At 53.3% G+C, this 24,829-nt stretch overlaps 2 protein-coding genes and 1 long non-coding RNA gene across 3 annotated transcripts in view; 2 read left to right on the top strand and 1 right to left on the bottom strand.

The window, feature by feature from the left end:
• The first annotated feature begins 678 nt into the window (after positions 1 to 678).
• RNF111 (ring finger protein 111) lies at positions 679 to 16,672 on the top strand. The gene is given in 15 exon segments (XM_070953706.1): positions 679 to 812; positions 4,100 to 5,001; positions 5,605 to 5,731; positions 6,527 to 6,690; positions 6,853 to 7,053; positions 7,781 to 8,097; positions 8,443 to 8,683; positions 8,778 to 8,959; positions 8,961 to 9,121; positions 10,109 to 10,234; positions 10,605 to 10,731; positions 12,560 to 12,652; positions 13,432 to 13,527; positions 14,626 to 14,729; positions 15,410 to 16,672. Coding segments are annotated over 14 exon segments (2,940 nt in total). The 5' UTR covers positions 679 to 812; positions 4,100 to 4,118; the 3' UTR covers positions 15,528 to 16,672.
• Positions 16,673 to 17,529: 857 nt separating this feature from the next.
• LOC139324220 (uncharacterized) lies at positions 17,530 to 20,837 on the top strand. The gene is made up of 3 exons (XR_011601057.1): positions 17,530 to 18,001; positions 19,180 to 19,313; positions 20,613 to 20,837. It is a non-coding gene; the product is annotated as an uncharacterized lncRNA (long non-coding RNA).
• Positions 20,041 to 24,829, bottom strand: part of MYO1E (myosin IE) — a 25,689-nt gene continuing 20,900 nt past the window's right edge. The window contains exons 23-27 of the mRNA XM_070953945.1: positions 24,270 to 24,427; positions 24,071 to 24,178; positions 23,245 to 23,443; positions 21,837 to 22,012; positions 20,041 to 21,052 (exon numbers count right to left, since the gene is read on the bottom strand). Of these exons, the coding sequence (XP_070810046.1) occupies positions 20,976 to 21,052; positions 21,837 to 22,012; positions 23,245 to 23,443; positions 24,071 to 24,178; positions 24,270 to 24,427 (718 nt within the window). The 3' untranslated portion in view covers positions 20,041 to 20,975. The remainder of the gene's footprint in view (positions 21,053 to 21,836; positions 22,013 to 23,244; positions 23,444 to 24,070; positions 24,179 to 24,269; positions 24,428 to 24,829) is intronic.

Here is a 24,829-nt window from a genome sequence, read left to right as displayed (position 1 = left end):
CTGCGCCCCGGCACCAGGACGCGCGATGCTCCCGCCGGCCGCAAGGAGACCCTCGGGACCCGCTTCCCTTCCCTCTGAGCTTCTCCCAGCGCGCCGCCGCCGCTCAATTCCGGCAGCCCTGAAGCCGGAACGCCCGAGCCCGCCCGCGGCGCCTTTTATCGCAGCGCGTGCACAACAACCCGGAAAGGTGGGCCATCGTTCCCCGGAGACGGCGCTGGCGGCCGCGCTCTCTCCCCCGGCCGCCAGGGGGCGCTCCGTGCGGGCCTAGACGGGCCTTTTCCGTCGCTGGCAAAGGGCCTGAGACTGCCGCCCAGAGCGTTTCCCCCACACTTCGGGTTCTGCGACGCCTGCGGGGCGGCGGCGCTTCTTCCGTGCTGCGCTGCGGCGTCCCCGGCGGAAGCGGCCGCTGAGGGCGGGCGGAGGCGCAGGCGGCGGGCGAGAGCGCGGGGTTCTCCCGAGGGAGCGATGCGAGCCCTCCGAGCCAGCTAGGGGAGCGCGGAGGCGGCCCCTCCCGCGGCGTCCACGGGGATCCGGAAGCGGGCGCGCGAGAGAGCCGCGGCCTCTTGGGGGCGCCGGGCGGCCTGCCGTAAAGCGTCGCGGGTGTCGCGCTGCTGCCTCCGCGGAGAGGGAGGGAGGGAGGACGGGAGCGGCGGGCGAGGCGGCGGCGGCGGGGCCGGAGAAGAGCGGCGGCCCTCGCGGGACGGCGGCCTCGCACCGCGAAGGCAGGAAGGCGGAGGCGGCGCCGCGGCGGCGAGGGATCCGGCGCCTGCTGGGCCCGGCTAGGCCGCCGCCCCTCGCCTCGGCCCCCTCAGGTAGGCTCCGGGGCGGGGGCCGCCGGGCTCTCGCAGGCCGCGGACCGGGGGGGGCCTTCGTGTAGCAGCCCGCGGGGCGGACTACATCGCCCATCGTCCGCCCAGGCTGGGGGCGCTTGCGGGCGAGGCCTCTGCCGCTCGAGGTGCGCGGCTGGGGTCCCGGGCGGGGGAGGCGACTGCGTGGCAGCCCCGAGGGACCCCCAGGCCGGCGGAGGGTCGCTCCCCGGAGACAAAAGGGCGCCCGAGCGGAGGCCGCCCGCCGAGGCCTCCCCGCATCCAGCCGCAGAGAAGGCCGGGCCTGCGGGGGGGAGGGGGCGCTTCCTAACGGGGGCCCCGGATGGGGAATTCTTGGCCCTTTTCCTTCCCAGAGACGCTGCCCCTCCCCCTCCTCCTCCTCCTCCGAGGCCCAGAGGGTCGCTCTCTGCATTTTAAATAAGAGGGGGGGCGTCTGAGATGGGTTCCCTCCCCCCCCCGCCCGCCCTTCAGCCAGGACTGAACCCTTGGATGCTTCCTCGTCCCTTCCTGGCTGGTTTTTGTAGCTGCCCCCTTCAGGTCCTTCTGACAGGCCCGCTTCCATCCGAGATCCCTGGGGGTTGCAGCCCGTCCGGCCGGCCTCCCTTGCAAGGCTGGTGGCTCCAAGGTGTCCGCGCTGCTTCGCCCCCCGTCCCTAATTCCGAGGGGCCTCTGAATTGGCCCCGAGACCTCTCCCTGGGCGACCCCCAATGGCTTTCAGCTGGAATGGAGTGCGCGTCTTTTGGAGCCCCTGTGAGACCCCCGGGGTGCCCCTCGGGACCAGGAATGCCGGTTGGTGCCAATTCACCTTATTTGAATAATATTCCCTGAATCTCTCGGTCGGGCAACTTGCACCGGAGGCCGAGTTGCTGAGGCACCAAAGGGGAAATTTCAGCTGAGTTAATAGAAGGATATCAGAAACATGTTCCATTTTTATGGCCACAGTTGTACCAGGTTCTTCAACCATTAATGAGCAATCCAGTAATAGTAGCCCTGATGCTGGGTTTTGTGTAGAACAATGACAGTTGGCAATAATGTACTGTTTAGCATAAGGACAAAAAAAAGATTATAGTTGGGAAAGTTTTATTTTATTTTATTTTATTTATTAAATTTTTAATATCACCAATCTCCCCTGCAAGGTGACTGGCTGGCTATAAACTATAAACAAAGAGACACAGACCTTTTAAAAACCAGTTTCTAACCTTTATTTCTCTCATCGTTGACAGTTAAGGCTCTAAATCACGTGGGAAAAAATCATAACAGAAAATTTTGGAAAAAGCTGGAGGAAGAAAGGAATGTAATGTGTGGGAAAGGCTTGTATAAATAGTGGGCTGGGGGCTGTTAATGGGCAGTATACAAGGATTTCCCCAGCTAAATTACAGTTTTAGAAAAGTTTCTTGCCCCCACTGCAGCCAGGGGGACACAGGAAGCCCCTGACTGAGCCAGTCCGGTCAGCACCAGGTAGCATAACTTCACGGCTTCTCTAGCAAAATAACTTGGACCTGCCATTGCCTATCACTCAGTCTTGGCAAGGCCAAGTCTGGCAGGAACAAAATCCGGACTTTGCACGGGATTGGAGGGTGAGCTGGAATGGCTGGCTAGAAAAGTTGATTTGCTTATCCTAAATACGATGGATCTGGGCCTGTGGCATCAGGGGCTCTCTATGCCCTTCTGTTGTGGGCAAAGGAGGGAGCAGCTCCCAGAAGGAGATTTGAACCAACCTGGGCACCCCACTTTCCCTGATGTAAAAATGGTGCTTTCAATCCAAGTGCTTTTCTCATGGATGCAACCCATTTGAATTGCTGGGATACTTAAGAGAACCAATGTGGGAAGGCTGATGTAACCTGGACCATTTTGCTAAAGTTTATAAAACTCTGGTAGATGCCTCTGGGAGGAATGGATGCATTTGCCAGAAAGATTGGAATGCCTTGGGTATGACTCTGCTCTCAACTAGCAATGAGGCCTTGTTGGATTCTGGCTGAGAATGCTTTAAGTTTGTCTAACACAATCCTATAAGGTGTAAAATAAAGGAAATTGTTAACGACTCTGAAGTGTAATTGCTAATTAAGCTAGACTTACCGGCTGACTGTTTTTACCACAGCCGTCCTGGATGGATGCTCTAGCCTAGAGTGAACCTAATAGCCAACCTTTTCATTGCTGGTGTTGCCCAAATGTGGAGAAGCAATATAACTTTTAATTAAGAAAATGACCAGGAGGACAGTAGTAGCCAATTCTCACCTGGGTGCGGGATTTGGGAAGCAGGTGTCCAAGACATTCCCTCCTGCCCCCTGCAGGGTCCCCTATAAGCAGATGCCTGCCCAGGCCTACCTAAGCTTCACATCCTGAATTTTCTCTCTGCGTTGTGGATAAATATCAATTTTTCATGGATTCACAATTTAACCAAAGACAAATTGGACTACTCAGTTCAAGCCAATGAGCCTTTGTACAGCTGGTTTGGCTTAATTTGTATGAACAAAACCATAGTGGTTTGGAATCCATAATTAGCAACTAAGAGTGTTATGCTAATTAATGATGGTTTGTTTAGTGAGATCCCTTCCAGTCTTTTACACATATTGGGGTGAGAGGGGGAGAGAGACACTGGAGGAAAGAGTGGAGGAAAGAAAGCACATGGCCCTTTATGTCTCTTGCCCTTAATAAAACAAGCCCCAGTTCTGCAGTACATCTCTCTGCCTTGATTGTATCATTTCCCTCCTGTGATTTTAGTTTCTGGCATCAACCAGAATATTTGGGAAGCAATCTTGTGTTCCCTAATATTATTAGGAATTATTTCTAAATTTAAAGTTAATTTAGTTTATTCAAGTTACAGTAGCCGATAAAATGATTAGCATTGTGTGAAAACCTAAACTATCCTCAGTACAATCAATAGCATTTTAACACAGCGATATTTGCAGAAATATAATTAGCATTTATTACTTCCTCCAACCATAGGAAATCTAAAATTCCTAGTGGTTCCTTCACAGGTGAAAAACTCTTTCTGGTGCCCCGCCTTGTCTTTGCATGTCCTTCCATTCTGGCTTCATTTGGCTTGAGACACCAGAGGCTGTTGGCAGGGAAGGGGCTGCTCTGGGGGAAGCAGAGAAGGCTGCAGAACCAGGGATTTCTGGCTGCTCGGGGAAGGGTAGAAGTCACTCCGACCAGGCGCCTCGTAGCCAATGTTTGTCAATCATAGTTGGCTGGGGAATTCTGGGAGTTGAAGTTCCTTAGCAGTCCTGGGAGGTGGAGAGTAACTGGGTCTTATGTTTGTCTCCATCTAGGCCCCTGCGCAGTGTTCCCATGTCTCAATGGGCCCCTCAATGTCATAGCGTCTATACGCTAGAAGCGGATATGAAGAGTGACGTTTCTTCTGGTGCACCAAAGAGCCAGGAAAACCTGAAGGGGATCCTCTTGAACCCTCCACCCTCTGAGGCAGCCAAAAACTTCCCCGGGGAAGAAGTCAAGATGATTGCCAGCAAAGTGGGGGATGAATTCTCTCACCTCTGTGGCGACACCCAGAAGCAGAAAGACCTGAACGGAAGTCGACCTGCGCAAGAAGCCATTGTCGCGAGGAAGAAACGCAAGAGCCAGCAGGCTGGCCCTTCCTATGCTCCGAACTGTGGGGGCAAAGAGACGCCCCCCATTTTAGGGACGATGCAACGTCTCGATACACAAAGCGAGGACAATGACTCTTCCTTTAGCGACTGTGCCTCTTCACCTTCGTCCAGCTTGCATTTTGGAGACTCTGACACAGAAACATCGGACGGGGACAAGGAGGTGGCCCCCGTGCGGCAGGCTCGGGCCGTCTTAAATGCCTCCAGCAGAATCCATGGTTCTCGGCCACAAAAGTGGCCCCGGACAGAGGCGGACTCCGTCTCAGGGATATTACTGAAAAGGCCCTGTTTCCACAACAGTAGTTCTCGGAGAAGACTTCCCTTTAGGAAGCGGTTTGTGAAAAGTAGCTCTACGCAACGAACACAGAACCAAAAAGAGCGGATTTTAATGCAGCGGAAAAAAAGGGAAGTCTTTGCTCGACAGAAGTACGCTTTGCTGCCCAGCTCCAGTAGCACCAGTGAGAATGACCTCAGCAGCGCATCCTCTTCCAGTTCCTCCACTGAAGGAGAAGAAGAGCTCTTTGTGTCAGCTGGGGAGAACCACCAAACCAGCACTGCAGTTCCCTCAGGTAAAGAGGCTGCTCCGGGTCTCCCGTTTGCCCGCAGGCCTTGCCGGTGCCTGCACCTGGGAAGGGAGAAATCTCCGAGAGGGCCTGTCTTTAGATCGCTGGAGAACAGGATGGATGGATGGCAGGAAGGGAGAGAAGGTTGCATGCCAGGATTCCTGGCCCTTCCAGCTGTTACTTGATCCAGTTCCCCAAAGCAGCTCCTGCTGCTGACTTCTATTGTGATGCGCCAGGCTCTCATGATGCTGACCCCTGCTAGAATTGGGCAGATATGGGGCTGTTGGTGCTGGGGCAGGAGGGTGTCTTGTCAGTTCTTTGGATGCTACAGCAGGAAAGTGTAACTTCCGTTGTGTACAATTACTTGGCTTCCTAGGGTCTGGGCAGGGCTTCTCTTGCCCTGTCTAACTGTGAGCTGGAACGCTCCTTGGACACGGTGACACTCGGAGGAAGAGCATGATGGCCAGAGCCAGAGGTTGCATTGCTGCTTTTATCTATAGCCTACTCTGTTTGCCTGCCTTTCTCAGTAGATCCCTTACCATCCTGGCAGATCACTCCTGATAGAATTTGTTTTCGAATCCCCCTTTTTCCTTCGGTGCTGTGTTTCAGGGAGCCTCGATGAAGATGTGGTGGTGATCGAAGCATCTTCAACTCCCCAAGTCACCGCCAATGAAGAAATCAATGTTACCTCAACAGACAGCGAAGTAGAGATTGTCACTGTGGGAGAGAGCTATCGGTAAGACGGGCCCCGCTGGGTTCTTTGGGCAGCTGTGGGATTGCTTGACCTCCGGAAGTGAAGAAGGCAGGACCTTGTTGCAGAGACCCAGATGGAGATCCCTCAAACAAATCCCTTGTTTTAGCCTCCTTCTGACAATTGGAATATCTGCCTGAATCTAGAGACTGCCAGGGATGTTCTTGTCTATGTAGGTAGTCCTCAATTTACAATCATTCATTTAATGACCGTTCAAAATTACAGTGGTACTGAAAAAAGGGGCTTCTGGCCATTTTCCACACTTACAACTGTGGTAGCATCCCCATGGTCACATGACCAAAGTCCAGGCGCTTGGCAACTGGCATGGACTTATGACAGTGAGAGGGTGCTGGGTCATGTGACCCCCTTTTTGACCCTCTAATAAGCAGTCAGTGGGGAAGCCAGATTCACTTAACGACTGTGTTACTAATTCAACTGCAGTGATTCACCTAACAGCCGGGGCAAGAAAGGTCGTAAGATGGGGCAAAATACGCTTAGCGATTGTCTTGCCCAGCCATGGAAATTTTTGTTCTTGTAAGTCGAGGCTACCCGTGGTTCCTGCCCCTTGCCCTTCTCCTTCCTTCCTTCCTTCCTTCCTTCTTGCCATCTGCTGGTCACCCAGAAGCAGCCCTGGCTCTGGCCTTTCGCTTCTGACCCTTCCTGTCTAGCAAGGGCTTCTCTGGGTGGAGCAAGGTGTGTGATTCACTCAGGCTGGGGAAGGAAGGGAGAAAGAGCCCTTTTTAAACGGCTTGTGCCCCCTTTTCTATTGCCTACGATCAGAGCTCGATCCTCGCTTGGGCATTCTCGATCCCACTGGGGCCACAGCTCGGGCTCCCATGCTTCACGGCCAGCAGAGCAGCGGAACCGCAGCCGAGTCTCCACGGTCATCCAGCCCTTGAGGCAGAATGCAGCTGAAGTCGTGGACCTCACGGTGGACGAGGACGGTAGGTGGCTGGGAGGCCGAGCCCCGGATCTGCCCCTCCCTGGGTGGAAATAGTTCGATTGCGATCGCTCCCTTCAGAGCCTCTGCTGGGCACCTGGTACTTGCGCCAAGAAACACATTTTGGGCCACCAACGCAAACCGCCACGTCTCTCCTTCGTTGTAGACCCAGCCGTGGTGCCTACCACCTCCTCCAGAGTGGACGTTCAGGCTGCCGGTGCTGCTTCCGAGGGGGGCCCCACCGCCACCACCTCAGAGCAGGTCCCCGGAGGGGCCTCGGGCATCTCCGGCAGCCAGCCCCCCTTGCAGCCGGAGCCCTCGGCTCTCCTATCCAACAGCGGCAGCACGGCTGGGAACTCGACAGGAGGTAGGAAACGGAGCCCAGGGGATCCCATCTGCTCTTTGGAATTGTGATCCTGTCACAGCTGAAGGGGCGCTTGTGTTGTAGTATTGAAGATGTCAGTGGGGTTTGTGTCGTCTGTGTGCCGATCCCAGGAAAATGACCTCCCCTGATCCAGCCATGAGCTGCTTTCTGCTGGCTCGGAGGTGGGACTCTGAGTGAAGAGGGCAGGCTGGGTTTGGTGTGTGCCAGGCAAGGAGGAGGCCAAAGGAGTCCCGGTTGTTGCGGGGCCAAGCAGGGCAGGGAGGGAGGCCACTGATGGACCAAGAGCCTGGCTTTGCACTTGTCCCCTGCGTTGGGATGGAAAGGGACGAGGCGTTCTCCGCATTTACTGAAGAGGCAAACGTTGCCCTGTGGGTGCTGTTGCTGGGCAGGGAAGACATTGAGGGCAGCCACCAGACTTGCAGCCGTCCACACACAGGGTGGGGGTGGGGAGAGAAACTCTGGCTCAGGGCTGGAGGGTAGAGGGACCGTGCTTGTGATCAGAGAATGCCGAGCCTTGGAGAGGAAGCTGAATGTTGGGCAGGATAGTCAGGCTGACCCAGGCACTGGGGCCCCACTCTGTCCTCATTGCCCCCCCCTCAGTCTGCCTAGGGCCTGTTGCACAGCTTGCGGTGCTTCCCGATGGGGTCTCGCCACCCTCACCTTCGGATCGCTACAGCTCAGGCCCGTTTGCTTTCCTTCCCCATGGCAGATGACGCGAGAGGAAACGCCTCCAATCACACACTGGAACCGGGGCCCCCGGCCATGCCACGGCTGCCCTCCTGCTGCCCCCAGCACTCTCCCTGCAGCGTCTCCTCGCAGAACCAGCATGTCCTGGTCCCGCCCCACACCAGCTGCTTTCAGCAGCACGGCCACCACTTCCAGCACCACCACCATCACCACAGCCCCCACACCGGCGTCCCCCTTTCGCCCCCCTTCAGCGACTCCAGCTGTCCCGTCGACAGGCCTCCCCTCGTCCCGGCCCCCGGGGGCCCCAGCAGCAGCACTGGCACTGCCTTCCATGACCAGGCAAGTTGGGACAGCAGCCCCTCAGCTGGGCAGCTGTGGCCGGGTGTTTCTTTCGGTCATTCAGGGCCGTCCCTTTTGATGCAGCCCTCCCTGAAGAGAGGTAAGGAACCCTGCGCCCGTTGGATCCCTGGTGCAGAACTATCACCAGCCCCCTTCCTTGGATTTCTCTTTCAGAGCAGCTGGATTGGCTGGGAGGGAGGGAGGATTTGTATTGTTGCATAAATGGCAGGAATGCACGATCAGAGCACAGCGTGATGTGGTCTGACTTCTCTTCGTGCTGGCTGGGGGGTGTTAACCGGACCCTTTTCCCTTTCTCTTTCCCTCCCGGCCGCTCTCCCTGCGCAGCAGGCCCTGCCGGTGGATCTCAGCAGCAGCGGCATCAGGAACCCCGGGGGAGGCTCCTTCCATGGCGCTTCGGCCTTCGACCCCTGCTGCCCGGGCTCCTCCTCCCGGACCTCCCTCTATGGGCACCAGGCGGGGACCGCTGCCAGTCAGCCAATCAGTATGGATGGCTACAGCACAAGCATGGTGCCCCAGCCGCAGCCCCCCACCCAGGCCGCCTGCCGCCATTACCTGCACTCGCCTTGTAAGTGGGGTGCTTGAAAGGTAGGGGAGGGCACCCTAGTGGGGTTGGCTCCCCCCAAGGAGTAACGGGGCTGCTCTTCTCCCTCTGTTTTCAGATGCCTCCTTGACGCGGCCCCTCCACCCTCAGGCTGCAGCCTGCCCCCATTCCCATGGCAATCCCCCTCCCTCGGCACCTCCCCAGGCTCCCCCACAGGTAGACTACGTCATCCCTCACCCCGTCCATCCCTTCCACCCCTCTATCTCTTCCCATGCCTCTTCCCACCCAGTCCCGCCCCAACCCCCCCCCTCATCCACTGGCCAACGCAGCGGCCCCTATTCCCCAGCCCCTACCCAGTGCCCACCATCTCCCCACGGCCGCCCCCTCGGCCCAGCGGCTGCACCCTCACGACGTGATCCAGCGGATGGAGGTCCAGAGGAGGCGCCTGATGCAGCATCCGACGTACGTCAGCCAGATTGGGGTAGAAGCTCTCCATCTCCCCCTCCCCCTTCCTTGAGCCAGCCCTGCAGCAGGAAAAGAGTTGGCAAGGCCCGGCTTGACCATTTATGTCCTTAGTAGATTTAGAAGCCGCCTGACTTCAGAGTGACTCTGGAGTGGTTGACACTTAAAATCGTACACACACACACACACACACACACACACACACACACACTCCGATGCAGTAAGTGGAGCCCCCTGCCTTTATCTTACCTGTTGATGCTTCCTTCCTTTCCCGGACTCTGCAGGAGTCTTAAGCCCAGATCTGTGCTCTTTCTCCCCACCACAAGCACCCTTGGGGGAAGGTGAAGAGAAGCTGAGCGCGAGGCTACCCAGAGACACCCAGGGTGATCACTGCCAACCCCGCCAGGCTCTCTGGAGCTGCAGAAGGAAAGGCATGAGAGGCATAATGGAAGGCAGCTGCTCTGTAGTGCAAGGGGAGCCCAGCAAAGGCCGAAGGTGGCCTGAGCAGCGTCCTTCTTTGGCCACCTTCGGCTGAGGGCTGCACAACTGGAGAAAGCCGCCAGCTGCAGATGCCCGATGGTGGCTTAAGCCTCACTCTGCATTGGAAGCCTTCCATCCAGTTTCTGGATTTGGGCAAGGGAGGAGGTCCAGATAGGACTTGTAGATACTGAGCCCTCTTTGAAATACTGAGAAATGGCTCAACCGGCCTTAGAACGTCAGTCGTTTTAGAAAAGCGCAAACTTCATAGGCGAACAGAAGCTGCCTCTCCAGTGCCCAGAGACTCAAGCGAACTTCTTCCCTTGGCTTCTCAGTGTCTTGTCTGGCAAGCCAGGACTGCCCTTTTGAGCTTTGTTAGACCCGATCAACGTCGGCTGAGGTTCAGAGCTGGTTTGGAAGGGGCAGCCGATGGGGCAGACCTGCAGGGACCATGCAGGGAGGGCTTCCCCGTTCAGACTCAGCAGCCATCAGTTTTTTCTTCCCCTCCAGGCGGGCGCACGAGCGGCCACCACCACATCCTCACCGGATGCATCCCAACTACGGCCACGGCCACCACATTCACGTGCCACAGACCATGTCTTCACATCCTCGACAAGCGCCAGAGAGGTCGGCTTGGTTAGTAACAGTGATCCATCATCCTTTCCCCTTCGATGCTGAAACGTGCACGCCCCATCCGAGGGAACCTGTCCTGGTTGGTGTAACTCGACTCGGGGGGTTGGTATAGCTTTGTGTCACCTATTGTGAAGCTGACTTGAGACCAGTCTCACTCACGCGAAATGCCCCCCACCCCCCCATATCCTGCGGGGGCGGGGCGATGGGTCTCCCCAAAGAAGGGGAAGCTGGCAGCCGGGAGCAATCAGAATGAATTGGAGGCAGCTTGGAAATGTTCAGGTCCCAAAGGCGCGAGATCCATGGACAGAGGCCTGAAGGCTGTGAGCGAGTGAGAAAAGCCCTGGCTACAAATGGACTTTCTGTTTGGGTGCAGGGAACTGGGCATCGAAGCAGGCGTGACTGCAGCGACATACCCGCCAGGTCCGATGCACCCGCACTTGGCCCACTACCACACCCCCCCTCGGCTTCACCACTTGCAGATTGGCGCTCTTCCCTTAATGGTAAGCGAGACGGTTGCAAGCGGCTCTGGCGGTCGGTTGTTTCCCGGTCGTGTCATGCCAGGTTCACAGGGGAGAGTCTGAGCAGGCTATCTCTAGGGGGTCCCCGAAGAGACCACGGGGGACAAAAAGAGAGGGATAGTCTGACTTCAGTTGGCAGGGGAACCGAAGCCCACCTGTTTTGTTTGAGAAAATAATTACGTTCTCCAGTAGTCCATTGACCCTCTGCATCTGATTTATGCTCTTAATTCAGTCGTTGCTTTTGACGGCGGAATTAGAAAACACCCTGATTAGTATGTGAAAGTCAGGAGTTACTAATCCGAGTTTACTACCTAAAGCAGTCATATTTGGGGTTGAACTTGATAGCCGTGTTTTTAGAATTGTGCCTTTCCCAGGTCGAAGTTTGAAGCTACCTTCAGGGTGCCAGCTGTCCTGGGGGTGAGGTCTTGTAGTGGCTTTCTTTCCTGTTGATTTGGGGATGGGAGAAAAAAGGGACTTTCCCCTTCTGCACTGGACAGGAGTTGAGAATCCCTTCAGCCACAGACCAAGAAAAACGTTGGGCACTTCCTTCCTCAAGGGCAATATCTAAGGCAATTGGGAGCTGCTTTGAGCCAAGTGGGATCATGAGGGGTGCCTTTGTCTTTGGTACATAACAGCCTGGAGCCTCGTTGAAGCACTTCTGATGTGCAGCATTGAACCCGGCTGAAATTGCTCCTGGGGAGAGGACAAGAGCGAGGGTTGGGCGGAAACCAGCTACAGTAAAGCACTGGAGCCTGTCTTTGGACTCAGCTGGGGAAAGGGGGGGAGCTGGTTTGGACACGCTGTGACCTCTGGAGGGACATGCAAAGGTCGAGGGGAACGTGACAGAGCCAGGGGAGAAAGAATTCCTGCTCATAGCTGGATCAAAGCTCTTGGTCATGTTGTTTTTTCACTAGCAGGCAAAGGCAAGCAAGTTGCCCCAAGGCAGCTTAATCCCACAAGAAAATGGTTCTCTAGCAGCCGGCTGAGTGGATTCTTGAAGGTGGGAGATGCTCTGTGCAGAGCAGAGCGGGGTCCTCTTGCGTTGTTGATAGGATCTTCCCCACGTGGACATTGGGCCTGGGCTTTTCTTGGAGGGGGGGCACTTTCGAGAGTTTGGTTGCCTCTGATCTCTCTTGGGGTCTGGAGGGTTTGACTTTCTGAACATGATGCTGGTCACTTTGCAGCATCTTTGCTTTGTTATGGGAGGCGCCTGCTGCATTCTGGCTTGTTTTATGAAAGGAGAAGGTTTTATCTGGGTCCATATTTAGGGAGACTTCCCTTGTTTCTACTTGTAGGACAGCAAAGGACATTTTTGGAGCGGGGAGGGGTCACATAGATTTTCAGAGTGGTATTTCAGGCCTTGTTCCAATGTTGGGACAGTTCTTGGCATGTTGAAGACCCTCATACATGTCAGCGTTGCAGGTAGCGCCATCTGTTTGTCTGAATTACGGTCTTCTGAAAGGTAAGAGGCTGGCTGGCAGAGGAGAGGGTTCATGGGGGTAGAACCATTTTACTCATTCTCACTTTGCAGCCATCTGAGCCTCACGTGAGGCAGGCCCAGAGCACCAGTCAGGATAGTTGCACAACCGAAGTCCTGCTTGCTGAACTTGGTCCAGCCTGAGCGGGACAGCCGGCCTCTTCCTGAAAGATTCTCCTTCTGGTTGGGCGTCGTGGCGGTCGAGCAGCTCAGGGAGAAAAGGAAGGGATGCCATCTGCCAGACCGAATTCCTTCCCTTTGCAACGGGAACAGTTAAATACATGACACAGCTGCTCTGCAATTAGACTTAACTCCCTTCTGCTATTTGAATAGGTTCCTGACATGGCGGGCTACCCTCACATCCGTTACATTTCATCGGGATTGGATGGAACTTCATTCAGAGGCCCTTTCAGGGGCAATTTTGAGGTTTGTAATAGAATCACCCTCAGCTTTGTGGCAGAACTTTTGTGGGGAGGGGACACGCTGGTTTCGTTTTCCACAATGCCCTCGGGCCTTTGTTGTGGTTTGGGGGCAGGTAGGCATTCCAGCTTGAAGGGGCTTTTTTTCCGGCTTCTGCAGCAGCCGCCATCCTTCCCCTGGCTGGGAGTGTTAAGTTGGCTCAGGGAAGGGGAGAGTTGGTCCTAAACGGTCCGTTCCTTCTCCTTGGGCCTGCTGGTCAGTAAGGTGGCAGAGAGGAACTGAAGTATCAGATGCAGAGAGTTAATGAATTCCCCAGTCTAGTTCATGAGCTCGGAAGGGCCTTCAGATGAACTGGTTCAGGCAACCGCCATCCTCTCCCACGGAGGGCGGGATGGGGAAATGCAGCCCTTTCCCTCTAGTCCTCACTAAGGAGCCTTAAGCAGCCCTGGAGTGAACCATCCCACCCACGAGGTGAGGTCTCACTCGCTGAAGTGATTGGCCTCCCCCGCTTCATGGAGGCTGCCTGCAGTCCTTGGCGTTCGGCGTCACAGGTCTCCAGGCCCTCCTTGTGTGCTGTGCTGCATTGCCCCACTTCATTTGCCTTTAGGACATGGGAAGAGGGAAGCCGAGGGCAGGGCCAGGACAAATCCTCCCAGTAGAGCCATTGAACAGTAAAGGCTGCCCTGTGTGTGACTTGTCAGATAAGTTGCATCTTAATTACTTAATTAGTACATTGGGGAGAGAGCACCGAGATGGCAACATCTTTTGTTCCATTTTGATTCCAGGAATTAATCCATCTGGAAGAACGTTTAGGAAATGTGAATCGCGGAGCTTCCCAAGGAACCATTGAAAGATGCACTTATCCCCACAAGTACAAAAAGGTGAGAAGGTCTCATGGGTGTTTAAAGAACTTCCCCATTGAGTGTCCCAAAGCTCCTCTGTTTTCCTGTAAAGCCCCCCCTCCCCCCCCCCCAAAAAAAAGAGACGCTTATCGATTCTTGTGTCTCAGAATCTCGCAAGTTGCTGCTTTTCTAGGAGGAGACAGATAATCCCAAATCTTTCTAGATTCCAGGTGTGGAACCTGCTTTTCCACCAGGAGGGGCCAAGTCGGGCACGGTTTTGTGTCTGCTTTTGTTCATCTAGGAACCACCCTGGAGCCCCAAATTGGCCTGTCATTCAAATTGCTGATAATTGAGTGAGAAGGGACTCTGCCCACTCTTCTTTGCCCACCTTGCCGCGTTGAGTCTCTGGTTCATTTCTGGTGCTTCTCTGAGTTTCCTGCATGCAAATGGGAGATTCCAGCGGATCCTTTCTTGATGGGTTGGGGCACAGGTTGTGCTGGGAATGTGGTATTTAACAACTTCCATTGCATCTGTTACTTGGAAAACAATTAAAAAAGCATGTCACACTTGACAAATAATAGCCTTATAAATAGGTGACCTGTTCCTGAAATCAGAGAAGACACTGAAGGCTCTGATCATGGAGCTTTTGGAAAAATAAGTTGGGAATAATTGCTCAGTTGTCAAGGTTGTGTTACAAAGAAACATAGTCTGAGTTGATTGAGACAGCTTGTGTGTGAGTGAGAGCTTGAACTTTTAAAAATCAGCTCTTTTGTATCACTGTGAGAACATAATGTAGCTTCATTGACCCACCTTGTGTAGGGTCATTTTCCCCTCTAAATATGCCTTGGGCGTTTTTACAATAGCAGAGACAAATTAGTTTTAACAATTGAAATTGTCAAAAAAATTATGGGATACTGAAATAATTGTACCAGAGGTTAGGAATTCAGAAATAGCAGCTGGATAAATTTGTTATCCAACTTTAATTGTATATTGTTTAAAATACCGTACCATGTATGGGTTGGGGATGCATAGTGGATTGGTGTAACAGAAATGATAATTGTGTATAAAACAGATCTCATTCAGTTTGCCAATAATGTCATCTCTGCTAATAAGGTAACAACTGATTGGTTCTCACAGAGGAAACTACACTGCAAACATGATGGGGAAGAAGGAACTGAGGAAGACACCGAGGAAAAGTGTACCATATGTTTATCTATATTAGAGGAAGGGGAAGATGTCAGGTAACTGAACAGGAAATCTATTGGAGATACTGAACTAATGTGGATCAGGTGTAGACCAGGAATCGTTTTTGTAAAAGTGTACTGCAGAAGGTTGGAAATTTAGAGAGGTGGAGGCTCCAGCCAGCTGCAACCGGTTTGTCTCAAATACTGGTATGGGTGGGGGTCAAAAAATTATCCTGGGCAGAGGAGAAACTGTCCATTCTTTTTGAGGCTGCAGCTCCAGGACCAGTTTAAAGTGACCTGTTTTGCAGCAAGGCTCTGGAAGTAAAACCCGAGGGTTAGGGTTAGCCGGGGAAGCTCTGGCTCAGCTGTTTGATGCCACAAACTACTGCAAGAAATTTATTTTTTAATTTATTTTGCGTCTTTGCAGTCTACGCCCTACGATAATAACTTAACATTTCCCAACTGGAACTGATCTCTCTGGCCCTGTGCGCACTTCCACTTTGCAGTCTAACTCTTGTCCTGAAAGAGAAATTAGCTCACAGCTCTTGCCCCGCATGGTCCTTTTGCCAAATTTAGCCATCTGTTGTTACAAGGGCCATAGTTCTGGAGAAGATGCCCTGTCAAAAGACGGCTTTCCTGATCAGTTAGAGGGGTCCAGGGTCCTATTTTTGAAAATCAAAAACCCAATCCATTGGCCAGCCTGTGCACTGCTGATCCTTTCCTTCCTTCCTTTTTAGGCGCCTTCCGTGTATGCATCTCTTCCACCAAGTGTGTGTCGACCAGTGGCTAATTACCAACAAGAAGTGCCCCATTTGCAGAGTGGACATTGAGGCTCAGCTGCCCAGCGAAAGTTGACAGGCTTTGGCCTCCAACCTCTTGCTTTCCTCCTTCCGGGTACTGCAGTCAACCAAAGATGGCCTGACTCCGCTGTGCAGTTGTGGGAAGCATTTGAACCTGCTAGAGTGCCGTTTGTCTGCTCTGTGGTATACCTGATGCTAACCCTACAGTTAGTGTATTTATAAAGCTTATTTTTGGTTTGTTTGTTTAGCCCTTTCAGATTCCTAACCGGTTTTCCCTGTCCTTTTGCATGGATCGCTCCCCATATTGCATTTCTTTGCACATATTATGGGCTTAGTGACCCCCCCCAAAACTTGCAGGCAAGATTATCTGCTTTAGGAAGTAGAGCTGTGTGGTCCTCCCTCCCTTTTTTATTTGTACCGAAAGTCAACTTTCCAGAGTATGATTTCACTCATTACTAACCTCAGAGTCCTTAATTTAATCAAGTCTTTTAGTTTTAAATGTATAAAGATCAAAGGATATTTTTTTTAAGACATTCCTTAATTAGGAAAAAAAAAGCTGCTGTATACTTGTGTGGGAGAGAGGTACCAAGGCCTCGTCCTGGGCGAGGTTTGTCGAAAGGAGCATGGCCGGGGCTACCTGCCCCACCGTCTGCCCCATCACTCTCGCCTGGAAGCCTCGCCTTCCCATCCTGTAATGTCAGACTAATGGGACGTCCTCTTGGATCACATTTTTATGTTCTTAAACCTTCAGCACAATGCAGATATCTTTGAATGTCAATATTAAAAACATTTAGACTGCTGTCTGATTGTATGTACCATTTTCTTATGTCTAGCCATTTGAATCGCTAACATAAAAAGTTTACTGCTGTGAACAGCTCTACTGAACACTAAATATTGGATTTCAACTAGCTGCACTGTAGATAGATGCAGGCTGAATAAAACAAGTACTAGGAGAACAAGGGGAAGAGCAGGGATGTTGTCTGTCTTGTTTCTCGTTCCTCAGTCCTATGTTAAGTTCATCTACTGATCTGCACAGACCGGTTTTGTTAAAAAGGAAAAACGCCGCTACCAGGATGAAACCAGGAGTTAAAATATCATTTCTTAAGGCAAATATCCATGAATTCATAGGTTTTATGAAGATCCCTGTTCTCTGGGGGATCTGGGTGTTTTTTTTTTTTTTTTAGTTTTACAATTAATAAAGTTAGCTGAATCCATCCGACTTTTGTGTTATTTCTCAAGATTGGTTTCCTTGCATTATACAGGGTTATTCTGCTATTAACGTCTATGGGGTGGGGAGGGGGAATAACTCCCGTGAGGCTTTTGCAGAAAATTGCGCCGCCTGCATGAGAAGCGGGTCGGGGGGGGGAATGTCGCAGAGGACGACGCTCCTCAGCCCGGGGGCGGCACTCCGAAGAGCCCTCGACTCAGCCCAGCGCGCGGGAGTTCGTTTTGCCCGCTGCTGGAAGCGCTCCAAACGCAGCGCCCTTCTTTTCTGAGGAGCGAGGCCGCAACCGGGACACACAGTGAGGGAGGATATGGGCCAGCCCTCCCCGGCCGGGGAATCCCGCTTCTACTCGTGAGCCGCGGCCGCTTCGCTCCCTTCCTCCCGCAGAAAAACTGCAACTCCCAGAGGACCTTGCGCGAGGGCTGCGGTCGTGGCGACGCCGGACGGACAAAAAAAAAAAAAAAAAAAGAGGTCGGGGCGGCAGCCAATCGGGCGCGTCTCCTCCAGGCGGAGGACCAATGGCGGCGCGGGGGCTACCATTCGAAGCCCGAGGAGGCGGAGGTCCGCGGCGGCGCATGCCGGGTGGGCGGGGCTTCTGAGGGCGGGAACCGCTTGGGACGCCCACCTGGGGCAGGTCTCACCGGCCATTGGGGTGGGGGTGGGGCTTTCTATAGCCCCTTCCGGTGAAGGTAGCCCGGTTCGTGCACCGCAGGCAGGCTCGCTCGCTCGCTCGCTCGCTCCCTCCCGGTGGGCTCCGTGCCTTCTGGGAAGGCAGCCGCGGGGTCTCGGGCGCGCTCGGAGCCGGCATTACAAGAGCCCCCCCACCCCGGAAATGGGGGCGATAAGGGGGGGGCTCCTTCCCTTTGAGCGCCTGCCCGGACTCGCTTTTCCCTCTTTTGTAACCCCCCCCGTTCTCTGATGGGGGGGGGCTACGGGGAGGCCTCTGGGTCCGTCCTGGGGCCCGGCTGGCGCGGCAGGAAGCGAGGCGGCCTTTCCTGCTGGCGCAGAGAAGCCACCTCGGAGAGGCTGCGCACCGGCACGGAGGAGGTGGGGGACCCGCAGCTGCGCAACGCCGCCCACGCCGAGGACCGCTCCCTGCAGCAGCCGGAGGTGTGGCGAGGGGCGGGGGGCTCCAGCGAAGGAGCCCTTGTCCGTCCGTCCGGGCGTCTCCCCCTCCCTTCCGGGCGGCCCTGAGCTCAGTGGGCGCCCGCGGGCCGTTCTGGCGGTTGGAGGCCCGTGCCAGGGTCCCGCTTCTGCAGGAGACGCTCGACGCCCGCGTGGCCGTCACGGATCGCTGTTTGCAGGTAGCCCAACTTCCCTTCGCCCACTTGTCTGCCACGCCTGGCGGTGCCGTTGACTGGTGGCCGAATGGGCTGCGCGGTGCTCGTGCTGACCTCTGGCCAGGAGAGAGGAGGGCCAAGGCCGTCTGTTGAGGGCAGGGCCTTCAGGCCAGCAATGCATCACTCCGAAGAGGCTATTCTGCTCCTTTGGCTCTCTCATTTTAGGAGGGTCTAAGAGGCCACAGATTACCTACCTTTATGCTCTCCACTAATTTCACTGTCAGTTGGGTGCTTCTCATCAAAGCCTTGTAGGAATGTATCTCAGGCAAATTAAATCACAAAGCGTCTTCTCTGAGGTGCTAAACATCTAACCAGGGATGAAGGGGAGGGAAATTTCTCCATCTTGACTTCTGAACAGTAGAAAGTTTTAAGAATAATAAACCATGAAAACCAGTTTCTTTACTAGCACAAGACTGAAGTTGGGCCTATGTGTCCCGCCAGATTCAACCTGGTTAGGGTTAGTTGGTGTGACTGCAATGCTTCTGGCTGCAAAATATGAAGAGATCTATGCACCGAGTATTTTGGATTTTGTTTACATAACCAATAAAGCATACAAGTCCACTCGGATTCGGGAAATGGAGCAGAATATCTTGAAAAAGCTGAATTTTGTGCTGGGCTAGCCATTACCACTCCACTTCCTGAGGAGAGCAGCCAAAGTTTCAGAAGTACGTCTGTCCCCAGCTCTTTGGGCATTGGGCTGAATTGGGTGCAGGATCAGATAAGGGAAGTGGGTGCCAGGAAGGTTGTCCATACAGTCCAACAAAATTACTATGTTGATTTGGGCAGAACATTTCCACTGCATAAATTTAATACAGGGGATTGGAGTGGGGGAATAGGTGCACAAATACCAAGTCCCAGAAATGCAGGCAGTTCCCTGAGCAGATTTGGCTTTCAAGCAAGGCAGCTTTGTTCCTGCTTTGAGGTTTCCAAATGGCTTGGGAGGAAGGCACAGCATAGTGAGGGATGGAGCAAGTGGGGCAGGAATAGAGAGTGTTCCGAATCTGACTAGAGCGTCCCTTCAAGGCAAAAGCAGTAGGCGTGCAGGAGACTGGAAGTTGTGGGATGCCCCTCCCTAGAGAAAAGCACTCAAAGCCCCCTTTGAGGCTGAAGACCGATGGTTGGCTTTGGTCCTTTATTTCCAGCCTTCTGCTGAAACGTACCTGCTAGCAAAATACTTGATGGAACTATTGTGGACTACAAGATGGTGCATTACAATCCTTCGGAGATTGCAGCTGCGGCGCTCTGCCTCTTGAAGGTCTTCTCTCAGGGCCAGTGGGTGAGTCTCAGCTGCAGGCAAGACCCGAGGAAGCTTTGCACGCCCTTCTCCAAGGCTGCAGAGTTCCCATGGGTACGTCTTCTCCCACTCCATATAGTGAGGATCCAGAGCTCCACATGTCTAACTGATAAGAGCAAATCCAGTCACAGGATCATGACAGCTGCAGGGCAGGATTTGCCTTGATCCTGAAGGCCTTTGTCTGAGACTCCAGCTATTGAGGACATGTGGGTTTTGCTCAATGACTGCTAACTGGGATTCCCAATAGCTGAGTTGGGGAGGAGAGGGTCAGTTGCCCAGGCCACCATCTCTTTGGGGATGTTTTAGCTCAGGCTTAGCAGGTTGGATGGCAGGATGGGCAAAACAGCTTGCCAAGAAAAAGCTATAGCAGAAATCAGCAGGGCCCACATCTACTTTGTCATCCAGCCTCTGTTTGGAGCCAAGACTGTCTCTTGTCCTGTGCAGCTGGCCCTGCTTCAGCCTTGCCTGGACCTGTGGCTTCACAGGCAGTTGGTACTGTGGTCTGCCTTGAGCCACAAAAGTTGCACCACAATGCTGTTGTAAATCTACTATCCTTAGATGTGTCCAGTCAACCCTGCCCCACAGTGGCCCCATCCAAATCACCTGTACTGTCCTAAAGGCATCCCCATTGCTGACCCTTTCCAAGCCCTCACATGCACCCCTCCCCTGGCAGAAGGGGTCTAGCCTGCACAGGATTGTCACACCAGAATTGTAGTCTCTGTTTTTATTGATGGGAGGAGAGCAATTAAAACAACATGCAGAAGGCCAACAGGAGCACAGACCAGCTTTGGAAACTTCTCGTATTGCTAACCATCATGACGTGTTCCTATGATGAAGTACCTGGGCTCCAAATCATATCCCAAGCCACTGAGTTATGGTGCACATCGGTGCAGCTTTGCCTCTGACTTATTTCTTTTAAACGTGCACCAGATGAAACCACTGACAAAGAGTTTACAGCTTCCTTGGAGACAAAAGGGGTGTGTGTATAATGCAGAGATACAGTAATAACAAGAGTCAGTGTGGGCCAGCCACATTAACTGAGCACGGTGAAGTATTTGCAGCATAGAATACTGTTTTCCTTTGGTCCTGCTGCCTTTCTGGAGTCACAAGCATACCTAGACAAGACCGTGGGGGGTGGGGGTGGGGGGAGTGTGTAGATGTATACAGAGAGACCTGGACTCTTGGGGAAAGAGAGGTTCCACAGAGAACTAGCAGCAGAATCTGTTTCCCCTGTAAAGCTGCCCATGAGGAAATGTGCATAGAGTTTCATTGCTTTGTTAGATAATCTGGAAGAAACAGCAGAGCAACTAAAGGCACTTGAAAAATGAAAGAAAAAACCCCACCCTCCGTCGTAATTCTAAATCCGTCACAGAGCACCTGATGATTTCCAGAACTGGGTTTTTTAAAAAATAATGGAATGTAATCTGAACACATTCCTCTTCACAAGAAAAGAGTTAAATAAAATAAATAAATCCTTGGCTTTGAGGGCTTTGGCTTCTCATAAAACAGACTTATCCTCTTTTTAACCTCATGGCGGAACCGAAGACGCCTCTTATAGGGTTTGCCTAGAGCGGCTCACTCAAGGGGTTGGAAAGCATCTTCTCAGGGAGCCTGGAGCCGATCAGGGGTTTCTTAGGGTCAGAGTTACATCTTGCTCACATAATTATTCGGAAAAAGTCCTTGTTTCCCTCTTAATCGCCCTGTCCACCAGCCTGAGGGGTCTGGAAAGAAAGAGGACAGTTAGCTAGAAATAATTCTGCCTGACCCTGACCTACCCCCCACCCCCACCCCAGCCTTCAGACCTAAGAAATTGCTTTGCAGTGGGACACAAGGAAAGGACATTTGCAAAGTCTCGTTTTTTTCCTTGTCTATTTTTTTTTTTAATTTGATTTATATGCCGCCCTTCTCCGGAGACTCAGGGCGGCTTACAATGCGTTAAGCAATATTTGTAAGATGAGGGAAAAAGCCGTTTCGGGCAGTATCCAAATGGAGGAGAGTAATAAGCCAATGCAACATTGGGCCATGGAGTAAAAGGAATGAATAGCTGGGCCCAAGCAGAACTGAGGTTCGGCGGCCCAGTGTCAGAGGGGGCAATTTGAGGCTGATGAAATGGTTGCCACCTGCACCCCCACCCCTTTGCTTTGGGCAGGCGATGCCCTCCCTGAGGAGTGCCAGGGCAGAGAGCAGAGCCACTTTCTCTCCAAGGCCCAACTGCCAGTTTGTGCACATTCTGGATGGGGCAGAGATGGGCAAGGTGCATTTCCTGCATCTCAGGCAATGCAGAACAAAGCCCTCTTGACCATTATCTGAATATTCCGAGTATATTAAAAATACCCTGGGCGTGGGCTGTGGGGTTTACCATCTAGAAGTTCAGGTTTCATAGTATTAAAGGAGGATTCCTGAATGTCGGCAGCTTAAAGGGCAAATGGCCACCTGTGCCCAGCTCATTGCCCCCCCCACCCCGCACCCCGAGTGGCAGCCCCCATGCAGCAGGAGCAGCCTTACCTTCTCGGAGGAGGTCGATGATGTCGTTGGCGTTGAAGCTGAGCTCATCGGTGTCTTGGGCATCGTAGGCGTACAGTGCCCTGCACTGGGGTACCTGTGGCTTGGGCTGGGGCTGGGGCCGGGGCTTGGGTCTGCCCCCGGCGGGTGGGGGACGGCTTGTCGTCTGCCTGCAAGCACTGTGGAGTTACAGAGGAGGGCTAAGTTGTCTGTGCCCAACCCCAACAGGCAAACTCATATATGCGCCTGCACAGAGGGACACGTTTTCTGGGGGCAAGCAAATATGGCCATCCATGCAGAGCAGCTTTGAGTGCTCCTTGTCTTGCAGAATACCAGGGATCCCGAGGGGAGAGACACCCCTGGAGAACTGGGGCTTCCGCAGTCCAGATAGCTCCTCCGCAAGCCGCTGCTCATCTGTGAAAGGCTGGCCTACCTTACAGGGAGTTTAGTTTAGTTTAGTTTATTTGATTTGTATACCGCCCTACTCCCGAAGGACTCAGGGCGGTGAACAGCCAACAATAAAATACATAGATATAAAAAATTTAAAAATCAGATAAAATCAAATTAAATCATTTTGGCCCAGACAGATTAAAACACCCCAATAATTTAAAAAGATTAAAATTTACATATTTAAAAAGGGAAGAGATTAGGCCAAGCCTGCCTGATGGAATAAAAAGGTCTTCACAGCGCAGCGGAAGGTGCGCAGATCCGGGACTAGAGAGCGCCTAAAGCAAGAGCTCTAAATGGAGAGTCACTGTTGTAACTGGAGAAAGTGTAGATGTAGTTCTGAGCCTCGGACTACAGTGCCTATCATCAGCCTTGGCCACCATTGCCAATACTCAGAATGAGGGTAGGAGATAATGAATGTTTCCAGAACGGGAAGATGGACTTAATGGACAGGGATCCATTCAGTGACAACATGCATGTTAGAAGCTTCCCTCTAGCAGGTGGTGATACGGGCTGCACTATGCCAACTAAGCTGCGGGGAGAGCTTGGAGGGCGAGCACAGCTCAGCTGCAAGAGGCGATCTAATGAAGCAGGGGTGATCTCTCCAGAAGGTTTGGGCATTTAGGGATATGCGCGTGGGTGTGTGAGATGGGTACAGGAGGTATACTGCTGTGATGAGGGAGCTTCGACACACGTGTGGCTTCTCCATGACAGCCTCTCTTGATCTTTAAACAATCATGCACAACAGGCTTCACTGAGATAAAAGAGCCTTGACTTTGAAAGACACCCAGCATTTGTTCTGGATGGGTCTTTTCAACAAGTTGAAGGATCTGCCAAGGGGAGGCAGGCAAAGCAGCAGCCCCCTGGGCCTTCGCCCGGAGCCCAGCGGAGAGACGGAAGGTGCAGCAGCCCTCCAGCCTAGCCATCTGTTGCTTCACACCAAGCCAAATGGCACAAGGCTTACCCGGCGGCCCCTTGCTCTGGCACTTTGAGGAAATCCAAGCTGCTGGGCTGTTGGGATACCTTTCCTGGTCCCCCCGAGACTCGCGGCAGTGGTGGGCGCGCCATTGAGGTGTACAGGCTCTTCTGACTAGCCCGTTGGCCTGCTGGCCCCGAAGGATGCAGGGGGTGCTGCTGGAGCTTGATCACCCCATTCGGTAGATCTGAAAGGAATTAAAAATGGAAATTCCAAGGCCCCTTCGTGGAACGGCTTCCTAGAAATTCCTTCCCAGATGTGGGGTTCTACTGCCAGGCTTTGGAGTAGCAGGGAGCCCTCACCTTCATGGCCCGGCTTTTTGCCACTAGGCCTCAGGTGTCTCCGGGACTCCCAGCCACTTGCATTTAGTGTGCAGCTGCCCCCAAACCTGATCCCCCTGCCCTCCACTGGGTCTGGAAGACTTAACCAGGAGTCTTCTCCTCCAGGATGGGCACGTGGCACAAATCCAAGCTGATCCATTTGGCTTGCGTTTTACTTATTGCACAAACACAGCCGTTGTGGTCAATACAATGGATCCAGGTTAAAACAAAACATGGCTTAGTGCCTTCATTTTGAATCCATTGCTGATTTTGACCGATGACTCGGACCGGGTGAGCCACCTTCAAGTGTCTCCTCTCCACCACAGAGCTCTCCTTTATGGCAATAGCATGAGGGAGATCTTGTCACAATCTATTTAGGCCGCCGTGCACACAAAGGGTTTTAAGTGCTCTTTGTTGGATAACTTGATGATTAGGGACGGGAGAGAAAATACCCTACGGGGACCAAGGATTGGGAGCAGCTTCCCAAAGCATACCTTTGGAGACCTTCCCGGGGGGTGGAGGAGCCGCCCTCATTGGATAGTTCTGGCCACGCGTTTTGATTGGAAGCCCTCTGGGCTGGCTCACGTCCCTTTTGGTGGGTCCTGAAACACACCCCAGAATTTGCTCAAGCGGTGATCAGTGATACCTGCCGCTAGCCTTCTCCAGCCACCACTTCTGGGCGTTTGCACTTACGGGCGTTCTTTGGGAGTCCAGGCCCGATGCTGACCTGCAGCACTTTATTGCTTGGCCGGAGAATGGCCACGTCTCCCTGACCTTGGCTGAACTGCACTTGGCGAGAGCCACCAGCCTTCCATGGCCCCCAGGTCTCCTTCTTCAGCTTCACTTCCAGACTGGCAGAGAAAGGAAGAACAGTAGGTGATACCCAGAAGTCTTCCCCCTGGATGGGTCTCCTTGGGGCAGGACCCTTAGGGGCATCGCTGGGGTTCCTGAGCCTCTCTGTCTCTGCAGGAGGTTTTCACTAGATCTTGGGTGAGAAACCGGCACTAAGAAGATACACGGACACTAAGTCAGACAGCCTGACTTAGAGGAGGAAGCTCAGCAAATAGCCCAGCTGTCTCTGCCCGCAGGACGTGTGTGGGCTGCTGGCTGAGCAAGTGTGATGGATGAATTTGCTATCTCAAACAAAGCTTAAAAATCTCTCTCTCTCTCTTTCCGTCCCTCCCTCTCTCCCTCTTCCCCCCATTGGTATTTGATCCTCTCAGATGAGGGATTTCAGCAAAATGTGTCCTCCC

Source organism: Pituophis catenifer, unplaced genomic scaffold (assembly GCF_029215685.1).
Source record: "Pituophis catenifer annectens isolate HBS135680 unplaced genomic scaffold, rPitCat1.0.hap2 SCAF_14, whole genome shotgun sequence".
NCBI lineage: Eukaryota > Metazoa > Chordata > Lepidosauria > Squamata > Colubridae > Pituophis > Pituophis catenifer.
The sequence above is the reverse complement of the archived record's forward strand: the minus strand, read 5'-3'. Positions and strand labels throughout refer to the sequence as shown.